Below are 13,549 nucleotides of genomic sequence, written 5' to 3' on the forward strand. Positions count from 1 at the left end.
GTCCTTTATAGACAGCTTGCAGACCATGTTCGACGCGACCAGGAGAAGGTGCATGCTCGAGGGTGTTCTATGTCAGGCCTGACGAGGACCTTTAGGGAGGGCGGAGAGGTTAGAGAGATCAATGCAGCAACTTTCGTGGACATGGTGATGAAGTCTACCTCTGTTGGGACCAGCCATGTGTTGGACGATCACACCGGCGATGATCAGCTGCTAATGTACCTACTGTGCTCCAGCCCTCCGTGCCTCCCTGATGCTCTGCTGCAGGATGGATCGCTTGCAAGTGTCGGCGGCAGAACGGAGACGAGACTCAACATACTTCGAGAGCAATCACATGAAAATAGACAAAAACGCCTTTCGAAGTTTCGGGGTTTACAATGGAGAAGTTCTGTGCGGCAGACTTGAGGTGTAAGAGTTTGCGGGGTTGGCCCCATTGAAGCTGCTCCTGCAGGAACGTCCCGGAGCAGTGGAGATAGTCGATGAGCACGACAAAGTGGATAGTTTGAAACCTGTGAAGCGTCTCGAGACAAGATATGTCACTGGGAGAATCCATGACATCTACAGGTAAGAGCACCGTATCCAGTCGCTGCCTCAGTGCATTTGAACAGTCGGAATACTATCATCAGCATCATAACGAGCAGCAAGGGCTTCAACCATCTGTTAGACGTAGACTGGTGTTCCCCATTGCCATGTGAATGAGTATGCTCCAGAATCTGATCCGTTCGGGGTTTGATCTCAACTTCAACATCGCCAAAGGCAGCAGAGTCTCTCGGTAGTCTGAGCATCTCAAGTCCAGTGTGACGCTGACGGGAAGTCAGATGCTGGCGAATCACCTCTGAAGATACGCCAATAGGAGCGATCTGGGATAGTCCTGGGACTTACAGCTGTCTGAAGTGAGAGGCTGAACATGAGGGCGGGTAGGGGATGACTAGGCCTAAAGGTGGCAAGTTCAATCACAGAACGAGTCTTGGGGTACTGTCTGCATGTACATCAGCGAATTCAGCGACACGTTCAAAATGCAATGAAGCGACGATGATGTATTCGAGCTGACTCGACCCTGCAGGTGCTGGGATGCGTTTCGAAACAGCAGAAACAGCTCAGACATGCGAAGGTACTTGATGGAGCTCGGGTTCTTAACATCCCCTGTGTATTACAAGGCAAACTCTTGCGACCTCGACTCCACCAAGGGAAAGTTGGACAAGATCAAAATGAGATGAATTCCGACGTCTCATCCGAATCTTTCAGCTCGACCAGCGCTCGTTCATTTTCCTGCAAATATTTCAGCGTATGGAGCAGGAGAGATTGAAACATAGAATACATTCATCTGCTGCTGCTGTAGGCGCTTCCTTGCGTCCTCGGCCACTCCCTCTTCAACCTGGCGCTGTACGTTTGTCAGAGGGGAGACGGACAGGAGCGTCGGAGCTCACTCGTTTCTCCTCCTCATCTCGCTCCATCTGACTGATTTCAGACATGCTGACTTCTTCTGGAGGTAGCCCCCGCCTAGTAGCGAGTCAGTGCAGCAGCAGCGGCAGCGGCAGCGGCAGCAGCAGCAGCAGCAAGAAAACTCACTCATCTGCGACTTTTCTCTGAAGGTGCAGCATGTATGAGACTCTCGACATACTGTATCCACACATGTCCGCCTCCGTCTCGTTCAGCCGTATCGATCCATTCTCCCCCCGGATGAATAGGGGATCATCAAAGATCATAAACAGGCTCTTCCTGCTTTCTTCATCTGGCACGAGCTTCACTGTTGTGGGATATTCTCGGTCTGCTGTAAGTTTGGCTTCCTCCTTGACCTGGGTACAAGTCAGGGAGTGGAGATTTGAAATCAAAGGCAGACCCTTTGAGAAGTGCGATAATCGACGAGCAGCTTTTGAACTCTTCCCTGCGTCATATTGTCAATTAGACTGACGGCAGTCCCACACGTCTTCATACCTCTGGAACTATCCAATCGAAGTGTTTTTCTTTGATCGCATTGCAAATCCTCCGGAGCCCGTGATTCGGGTTGTCCCTTTTCAAGCCTTCAACTTCTGCCCGAAGTTCCTTGAAATTTAAAACTCAGCAGAGTCATGATAGAAAAAGGGCAAATGTGTATGAGGAGAAGAGAATGGAACAGGAAGGAGGAGGAGGAGGAGGAGGAGGAGGAGGAATTACCTCCATGATAGGGACTCTCTTTGGTTTGTCCATGAGCGCTTTCTTTTCGTTTTCTGTCAGCAGTTCTGATGTCATTGCTTGCTTTCTGTCCGTCAATCTCCTCGTCCGTTCAAGGTCCTCGTCTTTCTCCGCCATCTCCTTTTCCAGCGTTCGCAAGATGGCACCCTATGTAAAGTCAACGGATGTGCTCGGACGGAAGAAGTAGAGGAACGCAAACCTTCTCTTTGCTTGCTTGTACCAAGTCAGCCTCCCAGTCAACTAAAGTTTCAATGCCGTCCCTGTCCATTTCCGAGGTCTCCGAGGCAGTCTCGCTCTCCACGTAGGACTCATTCTTGATCTCTGTCTTGAGGCGCAGAGATCTCCGAATGAACTGAGTCATGTTGTCATCCCCGTACTCCACTCCGCTCTTGATGACGTGGAGGGCTCCGGCATGAATCGCGTAGTCATCGTCGAGGACGTTGGCGATGGCAAGAGACACAAAAAACCTCATGTCTGCTTCATCCATCTCAGAAATCTCCTGCATGCTGACAGCTGAGACAAGACATCCTCTTCGTCTTGCAATGACCCGGCGGAAGATTTCATGTCTCTCCTCTTTGCGTGCACTGTTACACAGCAAAACTCCCCGACGCCACAGCTCGTCGTTGATCCTCTGCAAGCCCTTGAACTTCAGGTTCACATTGTCACTCTGCATCAACTGTATGATCTTGTTCTTCGCCTTCTCCTCCTCTTGCAGCTGCTCATCGAGATCGTCTGCCTCTATCTTCAAGTCCTCCTCGTGATCCAACTGGTTCCTGTACGCCATGAGCAGCCTCGCCTCGTCCATCGTGTGTATGAAGCAATTGGCCGTCTCCCCAGCTTCTCGGATCAGCGGCCGCAGATCACCGTTAAGGTGGAAGGGAAGGGCGCGGTATTCGTCGGGATCTCGATTGAAATTTGGGTTCATCGTAGCGAGCACGTGGGGGAGGGGAAGTTCCTGTATCCTCAAGTGCGTGTGCATTGGAAAGTCTTCCTCCTCATTGATAGCGTCAAAGTTCTGCTTGATCTGCAGATGCTCCACTGGGAATATCCTTTCTGACATTAACGACAGCGCACGACTGAAGTGGTCTCGACACTTTCGATATTGCAATTGAATCCAAGAATGGTATGGGATGTCCATTTCAGTATCAGACGGCATCTCGCTCTCGCTGTCATTCATCAGCTCCTTCTCATCTGTGTGGAACTCCGGATCTGATCGAAACATGCTCCTGCAACAACGAGATATCGTCATCACCGCGTGTAGAAACAGAACAGTTCTCACATGTAGATCTTTCTGATGCGCAAGCATGCAATGTTGTTCTCAGCAATAGCCGTGTAGATTGATGGAAGATGTTGCATTTCAACAGCCTGCAGAAAAGCAACATGAGCATGAGGTAGAAGGGTGATTGAAGGATACATCATCAGTCTCGATTGAATTCGCATAGTGTCGCAAGGCGATTGTATAGTCCTTCCACATGCTCTTGGCCAACTTCTCGTTCTCTTTACACAGGAAGGAAACATTCCATGGTGACTGACGGAGATTCCTGGTATCACTGACAACAGCAAACATATGGTTGACTAGCTTGTTGTAGTCGCTGGCCCACTTCGACACCAAGACATTAGCTATACGCATGCTGGTGTGCACGTTCAAGACGAGGTTGGTGGATCGATCAAGAGACTGAAGTGCAGCGAGATTGAGCTCCAGGGATCTTTCACGCAACCTCGAGCAGATCGACTCATCCCCCAAGTCAGGCTTTTGCAAGGCTGACGCTCCCATGCCTTGTACAGCTTTGGTGACATCATCAATGCCGTTGCTCCTGATCCACTGCAACGAGCCTGATCGAGGAGTGCAGGCGAGGAGGGCGACATGAACAGCCTGCAACTCCTGCAGGCTTGAGGACGAGCAGCTCAGAAAGACAGGATCCTGACAGATCTCCGCCATGCAAAGGTGAACGCTCGCGCTGAGCGAAGAAGAGGACGAGGAGGAGAATGAGAGCATAGGAGATTTGGGATCAAGAACGAACCCAATGCTGGGTTCAAAGGAACTGCAAGAACGAGATGGTTGAGATGAGAAGAGGAAATCAGACAAACTCACATGTCATGCTTGCACAACATTTCAGATAGAAGCGAGATGGACTGGAGAAGATGCTTCAGGGCATGGTCGAGGTTTAGAAGTCGAGATCCCTTGATCCTGCAGGAATATGCTCGTCCTAGCAAGAAGTGGAACTGAAAACATCTGAGAGACAAGCGACTTATCATCATCGAGATACTACACAAGAACAAGTCTAACCTGATCAAGTTTTCCTTCCTGTCCAGCGTCTGCAGCACTTGCGTGCAGACAGAGATGACGTCATCGACCTCGTTGCTGGGGTCTCCTTGTCGGTGAGAGGTGAAGATGAGACGTTTAGGCATGTGGAGTCCAATCAAACACAAGCAGAGCTGAGCATAGTGCGCCACGTTCTGATCCTCCGCATCGCCGACGGAGAGACACTTGTGGAAATGTCTTCTGGCTCGGTCCAACAGCGGAAAGTTGAGGTCTTGCATACCTCCATTCCAGGGTCGCTCGGTGAAAGGATCTCGGATGAACTTCTTCGCATTTTTCGTGGCGCATGCCATGTACTTCTTCCTGAACAAATTGAAGGCGAAGGAGCCCATGGGAAAATTTCTCTCGTTCTCGAGAGCAGCGAGCAGGCAGGCTTCCCCGTACATCACATGCGCTCTCCTCCACTCAAATGCGTTTTTCTCTCTTGACAGAAAGCGAAGCGCTTGCCTGACATGATGGCAGATGCTTGACATGCAAGCTTGATCGCCCAGCTTCCATGAGAGGAGGTGAGCTTCGGCGAGACGGAGGTGGCAGCGGGACCAGCACACGTTCCCTCCCTCCCACTGGTCGATCGAGCGGGTGACGAGGAGACCCGAGTAGTGATCTGATTCCTCGTCACAAACAACATGACGGCACATGAGCTCAAGTATCACCGATCAGATCGTCCAGCGTCAGTTCCGACGAGGATTCGCGGAGGAGGATGCGGAGAGTCTGAATGTGAAGTTGCCTCCGCTTGTCCCTGGTCTCCCTATTCGATGGAAGCATTTCCAACGCCTTGGCTCGGTACATCAGAACCATCGAAACCTCAATGCTAGCACGGACATTACCTCTTGCAAACATCTCAAGGCCTTTCTTTTCTCTATCAGGTATGCGTCTGAGACTTGATCCTATAATCGAAACGCGTCAGCTGACATGAACTTTATCCATCAAATTCACCTTCCGATACACAAACATTCTGTCCTCATGGAACTCGGACAATCTCTGCAAGATCACAACTTGCATGCTGTCCACGTCCAGGTTCCAGATACCTTCACTCCAGACCTTGCTGTTGACAAGAAGAATCAAAGTAGAATCGATTCAATTGACACGTCATCAGTCAGTCATCTGTCGAAAATAGGAATGCATCGCATCATCTCTAGAATATCAGCAAGTGGTCATCCGCATGCAAAATATGTACACTACGATGTTTGCGTAGTTTCAACAACAAGGACCTGAATGCTTTCATTCTCGTTGACATTTTGTCGACGGCAAATCGCAAGTGATCCGTGGCAAGTTGATGATGAGACATCATGTCTTCCACTTCCATGTCATGGCGAGTCTGGTCCATGCGAGAAGGGAGTTTGACACTCATTAGATGGCATACAGGATTGTCTTTGTGAATGCAGTTGGATCGGCCCAAGATCTTGCAAAGACAATTGAAGTCCTCACATTCCACTTCTGATACTTCTTGAAAGGTTCGAGATAACAACTTGTGAAGCAATCTTTGAAACAAAAGATCATGGTATAACGCAAGAACTTGGTGCGACTTTAAAGCCTCCTTGAGTACAATCGGTCTGTCCAATTCTACATCTTCGAAGCACGAACAGCACTTCTCCATATATGCCCTTGCTTCGTGCAACAAAGCGTCTCTTGTCTCACAATCTTCCATCACCAATCTTCTCATCGCTTCCGAACTTGCATTGATATTCTTGATGACGCTCCTCCATTGTAAGAATTTGAACAATCCTATCCTTCTCTCGAAGAAGCATCGTTCAAGAGAGGTTGGGTCTAACAAATCTGTTGCATTCTCATACACTGAGATGGCTTTCTGCAAGTTGGTAAACCCATCACCCTCTTTGCTTTTCCTCAACAAGTATCCCAATCGCAACGATATCCTGAGGGATCTCTGCAAAGAGCGGGTCGGCGGAGAAGAGTCAAGTACCTTCTCATATAAATGAATCGCCATGTTCGAGTGGTTTCTTCGCACGCAAGTATCATTCTCCCATCTCGACAACACGTCGTACGCTGTAGCCATCTTGAACCACAGACTGACCACTGTATCATGATTGCTGCTTTCTACCACCTCGTCCAGGACAAGCAGGCCGTGATGTAACACTTGCCTCGCTATCTCCTCCTCGTCGGCCAACAAGGAGGAAAATGCATCGACCAACCCGAGGTTCAAAGTCATCCAAGTCGACAGCTGCTCCTCTCTTGAAAAGAAGGCAAGAGCGTTCTGGAGGTGAGAAATCGCCGTCTGAAGGTTCGTTCTCCGAGCTCCCTTCTTGCGCTGTGAGTAGGACATTCCCTGCCGTACGTTGTCAACATCACAAAGTCTTCGCGGTTGTCACTCAAGATAATCAGGTCGATCATCATTGCATCACATGTCAACTCAGCAATACAAAACCTGCATTCGAACACGGAATGCTTGAGCACAACAATCATCCATCATTGCCGTCACCATAGGAATGCAACACACAACTCGTCGCTTCTCACCAGACTTGCTTGGATCCTTCCCCACTGCTCCTCATGCTTGCTCACGTTGTACACCTTGATCGCATTCCTCCAGCATCGGATCGCGTGCTCCACGTTCTCAGATCTCACTCCTCCATCTCTGCTCAAGTAAACCTTGGCGAGGATGTCGTGTACCCTGGCCCATGCAAGAGGATGTGAGTTCTTCCTGTACACCTCCAGCGCCTGGTTGCAGCTGTCGATCGCCATCTCAAGGTTCTTGGACTTCTCTCCATTCACTCTGTTCGTGTAGGCCTCCCCAAGATGCACATGCGTCGCTGCCCAAAGCTGCGGGAAATCTTTGCGGCTGAAGACTCGCAGCGCCTGCCAATGATGGGAGATGGCAAGTTCCAGCAAGTCCCCTCGATTTCCTCCCTGCTGGCTCGCCAGGACCCACCCCAGGGTACACTGAGCCCGGGCCCACATCTCAGGGAAAGTTTCTATAGTGAAGAAGGACAGGGCACTCTCGCAGTGTCCCCGGGCACTGGCGAGGTTGAGCGTGCGGTTCCCCTCGATTCTTGAGACGAAGCATTCCGCCATCTGATAGTTGAGCTTCGCCCATTCCTTGGGGTGTACCGTTTTGTTGATGACAGACAGAGCGTCGCTGAAGTGGGAGAGGGCCGCTTCCAAGTCGCTGCTACGTGACGACGAGATTCTCTCGCACATGGCGGTTCCCAGCCCAATCTTGGCGTCCAAGTAATCTTGTGATGTGTTCCTATGCTGGAAGAAAGAGAGTGATTGATTGAAATGGTCAATCGCCTCTTCTATCATCTCCTGCGATTTAGATTCAACCTGAGTCTGATAGCTTGTGACCTTTGTTGTGCCCAACTTGAGCTGAATGACAGCCCAACTCTCCGTCCTGTTGTGTTCTGCATACACCTCGAGGGCAGTCGAATAAGCTTTCAGAGATTGTTGCAAGAGCTGCGATGTAGATGCTTCAGACTCGACTTTGGAGTATTCGATGATCTTCAGACACACGTTAGCAATGTAGGTATTAATCTCCGCATAACGGATAGGATGAGCTGATTTATGATAAACACTGAGGGACTCATTGTAGTTCTGTAATGCGTTGAACCCTGGGAACAATCTTGCAGCAGAAATCGTTTGCATCCATGCATCAGCTATGGCTATGTGTACCTCCGCCCAGTCCTGCATTGCCCCCAACATCTGGTAAATCTCCAGGGTCGCCTTGAGGTGATTGATAGCATTCTCAATATTCAGAAACTTTTCTCCACTTTGTTTCATGAGCAGCCGCATGCCGAGAAGTCGCTGCGCTTTCACCCAGTCGTGGGGATAGCTTTCAGCTGTAAACCCTGGGACCTGCACAGCAGTCAGTATCATGGGCACACAAACAACATGGGAACAGATAAGAGTTCAAGCGACTTCTGCCTGCCTGTTTAGCAGACTTGCAGCAAGACAGACACATAGACAGAGAGACTGTAGCTTTCCTGCAAGGCTGCTTCGAAACAAGAGATAGCTCTGTCTTGGCTCCATGATATATCTCCTACTTTCTTCAGACCGTATGCCTCCCCGAGCAGAACATAGGTTCGCGCGAGGGATTCATACAAACGCTCAACCCCAAAGATCTGTTATGATAAAGTCATATAAATCCACCAAAGTGAATTTAGCATACCTGAATCGAAAGCTCGAAGTGCTGAATGGAAAAATCTCCGAACATGAACTCTTGTTTGGGGTATTGCTTTCCCGACATGATGGACATCTCTTGCCGAAAGATGTGCGAGAGTTCCTCCCTGCCGATGACGTCTACGTGTTTCTCTAGCAAGAGCAAAGACTTTGCAAGCTTCTCATGAGCTTTTCCACATTGACTAGGGAATCTGCTCCTGGTGTAGATTGATAGTGAAGAGTTGAAATGGAAAATTGCTCTGATGTTGTTTCTCTGCTGATCGCCATGGGTCTGTTCTTGATATGCCATGCCGAGTGAATGGTGTACAGCTCCCCATGCTTCGGAGTGATCTGGCGTGATGACTTTGATCAGCATTTCCCAACCTTGAATTGCCAAGTCGATGTAAAGGTTCTCTCTGCCTGTCACGAAGATAGCATAGAGCTGCGTGCATGCATTGTGAAGTGATTTTAGCTTGCTGGACATATGTCGAGGGTCGTGATCTATGAAGATCTCGTCCTTCAGGAACAATGCCCACAAGCCATTGACACTCGTGAAGTTGTGAAGGGGAGCTGAAGCGTCCCACACAGCATCTGCATCAAGTTCTCCAAATATGAACTTCCGGAAGATTGCATAGCAGGCTTCCTTCTCCTGCTGGCTGGAGTTTTCTTCTTTCATGTGCTCCCTAAACGATGCTACGCCTTTATCGACAGCAGCCCCTCCTCGCTTCTCTTCAACTTCCTTGCCCTTCTTCGGCCTCCCGCCCCTCAAGGAAACCAAAGGATTCCTTCGTGCATGCTCTGACTCTACTCCAAGTTCCCTTCCTCTCCTGTATTCTTTTGAGTGACATCTTTCTACCGTGGTGATTCCTCCGCAACCTGCTCTCCTGCACCGACCCACGTCCGGATCCCCCGATTCTTTCTTCCTGACTTTCCTGAACAACTGCAGTGTGGCTTCGGTCGTCAGTTCTGAGGATAGAACCGTCAGCATTTCCCGTGCGACATCTCGCTTGTCATAACTCTGCATAGCAGCATCTTCTACTGGCGCCATCGTTGCCGCAATCCCAACTATCATCCATAGCGACCGCTGGCGCGCGTCCATGGTGGGCCCTCATACAGTCCAAATGGAAGCCTCATCCTCATACCTTGAAAGGTTGAAATTGTAGGATCAAATTTCAACATTCCCCGCATATTTGAAACTTTTATGCGACACATGTTGGAAGTGGAAGATTGAAAGTATATCTGAAAATTTCAAAACATACAGAGATGTTTCTATCTGTTTCTGTGGGTGGTACCAGCCCGATGCGTAAAGGGGAATGAAAGCAAGTGAACGTAGAACGGAGAGAAGAGTTGATGAATACTCGGAGCAACAAGATGGAATAGAAGACAGAGTGAAATGAAGATCTCATATGTTTGCTGTCCTCCTGATTTTATGTTGTTCATGCTCGATCTAACATGGCTGCGCACAGGAATTTTTACCATAGTGAATGCAAGGCATTTCTTGCGCCCATACAGTGGCTTCGAAACGATTTTTAACTCTACAGAAGAAATGCATTAACCACATCAGAGTACTCTCTCGTCACGATGCCCGCCTCTGCCATGCTGGCGAAAGCGTAGATGTAATCAGAGTTCAGGCGAAATCCAGGTTACGAAACTGATTTTGCCCTGCTCAGGCCTATGGCAAGCTTTGTGCAGAAGAGATCGCAAAAAGTTTTAACGATCGGCTTCAATGCAAAGTCTTAGAAACGAAGGTGAAAACAATCATGAGCAGTCCTTTCAGTCATGATGAGGCGACTTTGTTTCTAGGCCCTCGGGATCAGCCCAAAGTTGCTTGGTATCATGGCAACAAAGAATCAAGCAGCGATGGACTATGCGCATGTGACGAAGTCTTTTTGTCATGTGTTGGACTGCTGTTGAACTGTGTTTCTTCAGTGGACAGCAAGATCATGCTCCCAGAATGGGATAGATTTTCATGTGGTGGAAACTACCAAGTCTTCGGTCTTCGATGAAATACGTAAGGCGAATGGTGAGTGATGTTTGCCCTCTCCCAGCCCCTTTTTCTTATTAGAAGCGTAGAGAATCCAAATGTCCATGGGATAATCTTCTACTATCCCTGCTTTGGACCAACACCAGGACCGGAGTATGCACTTTTCTGCACAGTGTCGATACAATGACGTGCTGTGTCTCACCAGCGGGTCTTCGGATGAAGTAATAAGGGAAATGATATCAGTCAGAAAGGATGTAGAGGCGCTTTCTCAACCGTTGTCTACAACCTTCACATGATTACCTCCTGACGAAGTACTGTTGCACAGATACAGGGAAAGGTTGAAAATGAACATCAGACTCTTGGATAGCCCTGTACTTGCTGCATATCTTTTTCTGATGCCCATTGAAATGTTTCGCAGTGTATGAGAAGATGGAGACGAAAGAGCTTGCTTCCTTGTACACCGCTGGCGGTTGTAAAGATTTTAGGTTTAACCCTTCCTGCTTTTCCTGAAACATTGATTCCTACCGACAGAATACCTCAAGATTCATAATAGATGCCTACCTATCGGGTCTCGGATCAATGTAAGGATTAGTTTGTCTCAATTCCAATCTTCTGATAGCTTGCAAATCAGAACAAAACAATATCAGTCTTTAATCGGAGCGAAGTGGTCGGGCGGCCTCTAGCCTGCATGCTGGCCAACGATGGAGCAACTGTGTTCAGCGTAGACGACAAGGAGACCATGTTGGTCCAACCATGCTGTGAAGTGCCAACGGATCTAGAGTGCGAAGACGTGATCAAGTTGTCGGATGTTCTGGTGACAGGAGTTCCATGCAGCAAGTTTAAACTACCTTGTGACCTCATTAGACCTGGGGCCACAATTATCAACCTTTCGTCCTTCAGCAATGTGGACGAAGAGAGGTTGTTGCAAGTGCCCAATGTGAGATACGTTCCCAAAGTGGGAAAAGTCACAGTGTGCATGCTCCAGAGAAACCTCCTGAAGCTTATCTATAACTTTCATCTCAACAAAGATCTCCCAGACAACCAGGACTTGGAAGATGTTTTAGATCTAGAGCACAAAATAGAAATTCAATCGAAAAGTGTAATCCATTAAAACAACAATTAGAAAGACATACTGTTGTAATATCAATACGATCACAGATAATGATACAATATGAAAACAAAGATGGAGATTTCAATAGATATGATTCAGGGCATCCAGGCCTTTCAAAGATCTTTTCCGGTCTTCATGAACACCTTCACAAGCTCTTTTGCCGCCCATCTGCTTCAAAATTGAGCCAAAGAATAAATGAGAATACACTCTGTTGCAAACCTAGGCGTTTTCTCGCTCTGGCGCAGTTCAACCTCAAGCTGCAACTCAGGGTCAGATTGGGGGATCAAAGACACAAAACTACCAATCACCTCTTCTGCTCGTTTTGTTACCAACTCACAGTCTTCGAGCATTTTCACGATCTGTCAACTGAGATCAGGGCATGCATTCAACGCAATCACAAGGTGCGGGAGTCAAACATATAGCTGAGTCACTCACATCTTCCTTGGACTTTCTCCACATCCAAGATGCTCGTTGCTTTCCTCTACGAAGTCTCAGATCGCCTGATTCATCGCCCAACTTCCAGTAGGTCTCAATGCTCGACATGATGTCATTCACTCCTTCCTTGGTTTGGGCAGAGCATGTCAGCACGTCACTTTTCCACCACTTGTGTCCGGCTCCCCCCCTCAGAAACTGCAGAGCAGAACGACATTCGCTCTGAGCCTTCTTGGCCAGGAGCTTGAGGTCGCCATCAGCCTTGTTAATGACTATCAGATCTGCCGCTTCCATGATTCCTCTCTTGATGCCCTGCAGCTCGTCGCCGCCGACGGGCGGGAGCAGCAAGATGAACATGTCTGCAACCTCTGAGACGAGGACCTCGCTCTGCCCTACTCCGACGGTTTCAATCAGGATGACGTCAAACCCCGCAGTCTCGCATAGAAGCACGACTTCGTCCGTATGCTGCGACAGCCCTCCCAAACTTCCTCCGGTGGCACAAGGACGGATGTATGCGTTGGGATGCGCCGCCAAATCGTTCATCCTCGTCTTGTCGCCAAGAATCGATCCTCGAGATATCTGAGATGACGGATCCACCGCAATCACTGCGACTCTGCACAACAACGTCATTCTCTGCTTTCATCTTACAGTCAGAAAGTTGCTTGCCTATGTCCTTTCTGCACAAGCTCGATACCCAATGCCTCGATAAACGTGGACTTGCCGACTCCCGGCGGACCTGAGATCCCAAGGCGGATCGAAGATCGAGCTGTGATGGAAACATCAGATCAAAATATCCTTTAGGCTACCATAGCTCTACCTGGGTTCCTATAGTTCCTCTGTTTCATCACCTTGAGCGCGACGTCAAGAATCTTCATCCGCATGTCAGGGATCGCCCAAAATGCAATATCAGGATATCCAACCTCTGAGCCCTTCTGTCGGTGTTCCTCTTTATTGGACTCTATCATCGTGATAACCCTGCTGAGAACAAATCTGCCATAGCAGTGTGAACATTGCTGATAGATGGGGTGTATGAGTACCTGTTGTGATCAATGATGTCTTGGGCCATCTTCGATGTCAAGTCTGGCTCTGCGTCTGTGCTCATTGCACAGCTCTGAGATGATGGAGAGAAACGAACACCATGGAGTGCGTTCCTCGAGAAACACCAGGGCAATCCAGGCAAGGGGGAGGAATTCGTAGCTGGGGACAAAGTGAAGAAGCGACTGAGACAAGAACGGGAGGATTGATGCGAAACCAGACGTGATGTGCAGACGGAAAGATGAGGGAGATGGGGGGAGGGAGTCAGGAGCAGTTTGATCATTCTTTGCGAGCGACCCTTCGCCATAGCCCTCGTTGCTGCCGCCATCGCTGCGTTACGGCTCTACAAAGTCACAGCTTGAATCGATTCGAACACGTAAATGACACG

At 49.0% G+C, this 13,549-nt stretch overlaps 4 protein-coding genes across 4 annotated transcripts in view; 2 read left to right on the plus strand and 2 right to left on the minus strand.

Annotated features, from left to right (window-relative positions):
* Window positions 1-1,214, plus strand: part of GUITHDRAFT_109211 (hypothetical protein) — a gene marked incomplete at both ends in the record, with an annotated part of 1,536 nt that extends 322 nt beyond the window's left edge. Inside the window, 8 exons of the mRNA XM_005831708.1 lie at window positions 1-48; window positions 96-215; window positions 265-403; window positions 449-561; window positions 606-663; window positions 708-769; window positions 816-890; window positions 1,061-1,214. The exon at window positions 1-48 is cut by the window's left edge and continues 47 nt beyond it. Coding sequence (XP_005831765.1) covers window positions 1-48; window positions 96-215; window positions 265-403; window positions 449-561; window positions 606-663; window positions 708-769; window positions 816-890; window positions 1,061-1,214 — 769 coding nt within the window. The remainder of the gene's footprint in view (window positions 49-95; window positions 216-264; window positions 404-448; window positions 562-605; window positions 664-707; window positions 770-815; window positions 891-1,060) is intronic.
* A 5,798-nt stretch (window positions 1,215-7,012) lies between these two features.
* On the minus strand, window positions 7,013-9,005 carry GUITHDRAFT_56477 (hypothetical protein; the record flags this gene model as incomplete). The annotated part of the gene is made up of 3 exons (XM_005831709.1): window positions 7,013-7,781; window positions 7,953-8,280; window positions 8,804-9,005. Coding segments are annotated over 3 exons (1,299 nt in total), but the record flags the coding sequence as incomplete, so codon positions are not given.
* A 1,430-nt stretch (window positions 9,006-10,435) lies between these two features.
* Window positions 10,436-11,694, plus strand: GUITHDRAFT_157912 (hypothetical protein; the record flags this gene model as incomplete). Its single annotated transcript, XM_005831710.1, has 8 exons — window positions 10,436-10,474; window positions 10,529-10,622; window positions 10,673-10,736; window positions 10,789-10,857; window positions 10,909-10,954; window positions 11,002-11,068; window positions 11,115-11,164; window positions 11,215-11,694. The coding sequence occupies 8 exons, from the start codon at window positions 10,436-10,438 to the stop codon at window positions 11,692-11,694; spliced, it is 909 nt and encodes a 302-aa protein (XP_005831767.1).
* Window positions 11,695-11,807: 113 nt separating this feature from the next.
* Window positions 11,808-13,192, minus strand: GUITHDRAFT_139413 (hypothetical protein; the record flags this gene model as incomplete). Its single annotated transcript, XM_005831711.1, has 7 exons — window positions 11,808-11,862; window positions 11,914-11,951; window positions 12,003-12,053; window positions 12,130-12,739; window positions 12,838-12,892; window positions 12,944-13,116; window positions 13,164-13,192. The coding sequence occupies 7 exons, from the start codon at window positions 13,190-13,192 to the stop codon at window positions 11,808-11,810; spliced, it is 1,011 nt and encodes a 336-aa protein (XP_005831768.1).
* Window positions 13,193-13,549: the final 357 nt, after the last annotated feature.

This window comes from Guillardia theta (assembly GCF_000315625.1).
Source record: "Guillardia theta CCMP2712 unplaced genomic scaffold GUITHscaffold_38, whole genome shotgun sequence".
NCBI classification, from domain to species: Eukaryota; class Cryptophyceae; order Pyrenomonadales; family Geminigeraceae; genus Guillardia; species Guillardia theta.